The 5,217-nt window shown below is 43.5% G+C and overlaps 1 protein-coding gene across 1 annotated transcript in view; it reads left to right on the top strand.

The window, feature by feature from the left end:
* The first annotated feature begins 1,239 nt into the window (after positions 1-1,239).
* STAB2 (stabilin 2) overlaps positions 1,240-5,217 on the top strand; it is a 165,518-nt gene continuing 161,540 nt past the window's right edge. Inside the window, 2 exon segments of the mRNA XM_006769396.2 lie at positions 1,240-1,508; positions 5,101-5,213. Coding sequence (XP_006769459.1) covers positions 1,431-1,508; positions 5,101-5,213 — 191 coding nt within the window. The 5' untranslated portion in view covers positions 1,240-1,430.

The raw sequence follows: 5,217 nt of genomic DNA, 5'->3' as shown, positions 1-5,217 counted from the left end.
TGGGAGTTTCTTAGATTATTGATCAATATAATGTAATGTTGTTTTAAAAATTCAAAAAGAGAAAGACTTGCCAGAGGAAGAAGTTGTTTTACCAAAACTAGTCTCTGTAACTGAGCCCCCCAATTAACTCAGTGCATGAGATGTGCCCTCAAAAACCCATCTTGTTGATAAGCCCAGACTTTATCCTTTCTCACCCTTTCCCAGTACATCAGTGGAACTGGAGCACCACCTGCTACTTCTTTATGTGTAAATAGTTATTGGTTTAGGGTGGGCAAACTTTTTGACTCGAGGGCCACAATGGGTTCTTAAACTGGACCGGAGGGCCGGAACAAAAGCATGGATATAAATTCTAAGTAAACATAATTACATAAAAGGGTACGGTCTTTTTTTTCAATATTTTTATTCATTTCAAATGGGCCGGATCCGGCCCGCAGGCCGTAGTTTGCCCACGGCTGGTCTAGACTCTAAAATAATGACTAACACATATGAAGGTTTTAACAAATATTGGCTATTATTTGTTTTTATTATTGTCAAATGCAAGTCTCTGCTCTAGGCTGTCAAAGGTATATGTCCTCAAAGAATTCACACCTGGGCATGGGAGGCAGACATACAGACAGATGAACTGTGATGGATGTGACTAGGTTTTCATGCCATTATGTGCACAACGCTAGGAGGGTCTCCAAGATGCTATTGGAGGGTCAGGCCCAGAGGAGGTAGCATTAGATCCTTGAAAAGGGGCCTTGCAGACTAAGATGAGACCTATAGGCTCCGTCATTTGCTACTGAAGTGACATGGAAGATGAGAAAGGGTGAGTCAAAACCCACTGTTGGCATCCGCAAAGAGACATTTCTTTGCAGTAGTTTGCCAACCACACAGGGTGTGGCCACCACTAGTCTTCAAAGTCAAGGACCTGGGCTCCTGCAACATTCCCTCCAGGATATTCTACCCGTTTATGGGCACTCCCACAAACACTGCCAGACAGCCGGCTTGGATTCAGACAGAAAGGCCTGCAGTTTTCCATGGTGTGGCTGTGGAAATGGTGGTGGGTCTCTGGGTCCAGCAATAGACAGGACCAGAGGCAGGATGGCCAGAGCAGTGGGAGGCGGGAGCTTGTTCCCGGTAGTTTCACAGGCACAAAGATTCGGATCGTGTTTCTGCTCCGGCCCCTTCAGGATATCCTGTCATTCAGGCAGGGCATATATACAGTTGAGAGTGGCCAATGTCACGGCAACCCCTGGATTTGCCATTTTTCCTGTCTAGAGGCCGGTCTCACATATCATCTGGTTCAACCCAGGGAAAGGAGAGGGAAGGATTTAAAAACAGATACTGAAATGAGAAAGAATTCACTGGGAGCTCTTCAAACAAAGTTAAAATAGGTAAACAGCTCTGTCAGGGGCCAGGCACGGAGAAGGAGCAAATATTTTCTCGCCATGCTACGAAATTCAATCCCCTTCCTTCTTGGATTGGTTGTACAAAATTTCTGCTCCCCACCGGGAACTACAGAGCAGGTAAGACGAGACTTCTATTTCTTTAATTGGTTCATTTTCAGGGTGTGTTCAAAAGCTGTTTGCTTTACTAGGTTGTCTGAGTAGAGAGTGCTATAGGGGCTAACTAAATTAAAGAGGAAGCTGTGGAGAATAGGATATGAGTGAAGATGCATCATCTTTCATCAACCCAGTTGGTTCTTTCTGTGCTAAAATGCCATTGTTGGGAGTCTCAAAATTTAGTGCTCACATTCCGGGTTTCATTGCGGATTTTGGTATCCTGGGTGTGTTTTGTTTGTTTTAATCGTCTCATCACGCACTTCCCATTGCATCATACTGAATGTAGAACATAACAATGGCTGTGGAGAGATGTTCTGGGGAATTACCAGTTGAGTGATATCTGGCTGAGAAATACAGTATTATAAAATGCATCAGGTATTCACCCTCTACCTTCCCAAGTTGTAGTAAAAGTACCCAGGGCACTTTTACACCAGCACACCAGCCTCTCAAGCAAGATCCCATGCATTGTCACCTTAGAACAGTGGTCGGCAAACTGCGGCTCGCGAGCCACATGCGGCTCTTTGGCCCCTTGAGTGTGGCTCTTCCTAAGCCTTAGGAGTACCCTAATTAAGTTAATAACAATGTACCTACCTATATAGTTTAAGTTTAAAAAATTTGGCTCGCAAAAGAAATTTCGATCGTTGTACTGTTGATATTTGGCTCTGTTGACTAATGAGTTTGCCGACCACTACCTTAGGACAAGTTCAATGTCAGGTCGGCAACAAGGCCAACCTGAAGGAGGGGATATGGGAGTCAACCCGAGTGATTTAGTTGAAATGCATTTCTCAAGATAAAACTTCCGCTCTATGAATAATATAACACAAATGTGATTCTGCATCTGTGCTTGGAAAACTCTTTTCAACGCCAATTTTACTTCAGTTGGCTGTACTCTAATATTTTCACGGAAACATTGAAAATGGCATAAAGGTTACTCACTCCAGTTCTCCGAGTTTGAACTGTGGTTTCATGAGTTTAACAAATATTTCTGAGGATCAGTGGCTGCTCCACTGCTTACTAGCTCTTCAACCCTGAACACTTTGGTTCTCCCTTGCCAGTGGTCCACACAGCAGAAATTACCATCATCACCATCACTGTCATCAGAATGTGTGGAGAAATCAGGTGTTGACTGATGCTTAAAGCTGAGTTTACTCTTCAAGAAGAGATCATATGAGAAGTAGAATGAGCCATTCTATTTGAAAAGGACAAGGGATTTTTTTTGAAAAGAAAATATTCAGCCCTGGTCAGGTGCTGAGTTGTTTAGAGCATCGTCCTGATACACCAAGGTTGCAGGTTGGATTCCCAGTCAGGGTATATACAAGAATCAACCACGAAATGCATAAATAAGTGGAACAATGAATATTTCTCTCTCTCTCTCTCTCTCTCTCTCTCTCTCTCTCTCTCATCAATAAATTTTTTAAAATTTTTAGAAGAGAATATTAACCCTAGCCTACTAAGAAAGAAAAAACAAAGTAATGTCACCCCATGTGCTTACCCACAAGGAAAACCCTAATGTAAAAGAAAATTCTGCTTTAAAAAATAGTATCGTGACCATTAATAGAGATTAATTGAAAGTATATCTAAGAGTGGCTTTTGTTATTCCATAAATACCATTCCAGCCAGAAAAAAAAAAACACAGAGATTTTGTTTTTCTACCCACCCACTATACAGTGTGCAGGGAAGAGAAATGGCCAAGCAAGGGATCAGAAAGCCACTGACTCCCAGTGTGGCCTGAGACAGGTCACTGGACCTCCCCTCAGCTCAGTTTGCTCCTCTCTAAAATGAGGATGATGACACCTGCCCTACTTACCTTTGGGGTGGTCGGGTTAAAGTACAATAATGCCTTTAGGAGTATGCATAACCATGAACTGCTCTATCAATGTAAGGTTTCTTCTGATGCAGCCTTTACAGATGTCAATAAACTTAGAAGTAGTTATGATGTTCCCAAGCCCCCTAACCTAGAGCTGGGCCCCTTGGGATGACAAGAAAAAGTAAGAGTGGTGGTTTTTAAATGGAGAGCAAGACAACAAATGTATTCTACTGGCCAACCATAGAGAAGAGCAAGAGAGATGAGTGTTGTTTTGTGTATGTGGTGGTGTTAAACAGGGCCTTGAAGAGATGAGGTTTGGAGAGCCAAGGAGAGGGGAAAGAACATTCCCATCAGGAAAGGCAACAGGCAAGACGCAGAGGTGGAGATAGAGAAGCGGTACAGGAATTAGCACTTTACTGCCTATGATCTCCAGTACTGGGCCAGACAATTTGCACATGGTGCGTCATTTAAAGTTCTCAATGTCCTGGAGAGTGGCTATCAAAGATATCCCCCTTATAGAGGATGGCAAAGAGGAAGGAATTCATTCTAGATTGGACACTTGGCAAGATGTTGAGCCTGATTCCAAGTTTAGGTCTTTGACTCCCAAGTTGTCACTTATATAAAGCTGTTTCTATTGAAGTTTGATGGGGAAATGAAGGAAACTTGAAACAGGTGAGGAAATCCATTTGGGAGGATCAGCACCAGCACTGGGCAGTGAGGAATCCTCAGGGTCAAAGTCGACCTGCATCATTCAGCGGAACAGTTCTCTGCTGCCTGGTGTCGCTCACTGTGTTGGGTACCTGTCTGGTTTCCTACAACTCATTAAGCCAATCGGCAAATATTTACTGAGCATTACTATGTGCCAGACACTGGTCTAGGTGCTTCAGACAAAGCAGCAGAGGACAAAGTAGAAAAAGATTGCCGCCCTCACAGAGCCCACATTCTAGCTGGGTTGTAATCCAAAGAATACAAATATCTTTGGAAAAGACACTGTATGCTCCACGGCATTTGGCACCCAGATGAGCCTATTCCTGTGAAATTATTGCTGAAAGGATATCTTTGAGATTTGCCGATCTCACTGAAGAACTTACATGCATATAGTGGGGCCTTGACTTACGAGTTTAATTCGTTCCCAGACCGAGCTCTTTAAGGAGCTTGTTAAGGAGCTCGTTAACTCAAATTACTCTATCAACTCAATGCAAAAAATCGGCGGAGAGACAGCTGGTATCTCAAAAAACTCGTTAGTCCGGACCCGCGTAAGTCAAGGCCCCACTGTATATGCATAGCCCATGGATACAGACAATAGTGTGATGAAGGCCGGGGGTCGGGGGAGGAGGGTACTGAGGGTTAGTAGGGGTCAATGTAAGGAAAAGGAAGACATCTGTAATACTTTCAACAATAAAGATAAATGTTGGGGTTTTTTTAAAGAAAAGAGTACTCTACAATATATTTCAGGTTTCCCATTTGGAGAAGTGTATGTCATGAAGTTACCTTACCTTGCTGGACTCCGTAGTTTAGAGCAGGGATGGCAAACGCGTGGTACAAGCAGCCCTTGCACAGCCAGGCAGACATTGCTTGTCAATCCCAGCACTCTTTCTAGATAAGATTAAAAGCAGCCTGCCAGGCACTACTAATCAACCTTATAACCCTCCTTGTGATTCCACTGATGTAAAGTCAGTGGAGAAGATTGGCCAAGCAAGGCTCGGCTAATGGAAGTTGACGTTTTGTTTTGTTTTTATGCTCTCACAGACAAAAAGATGCGATAAGAAGTCTCGGCTTGTCATGAGGACTGAGTGCCAATCCTGCCCGCTCAACTTTGAAATTGACTGCCCAGATGGTTACACCAAGGTTACCAATGGCTCCACA

The sequence above is a fragment of the Myotis davidii genome, unplaced genomic scaffold (assembly GCF_000327345.1).
Source record: "Myotis davidii unplaced genomic scaffold, ASM32734v1 scaffold120, whole genome shotgun sequence".
In the NCBI taxonomy this organism is placed as follows: Eukaryota; Metazoa; Chordata; class Mammalia; order Chiroptera; family Vespertilionidae; genus Myotis; species Myotis davidii.
The sequence above is the reverse complement of the archived record's forward strand: the minus strand, read 5'-3'. Positions and strand labels throughout refer to the sequence as shown.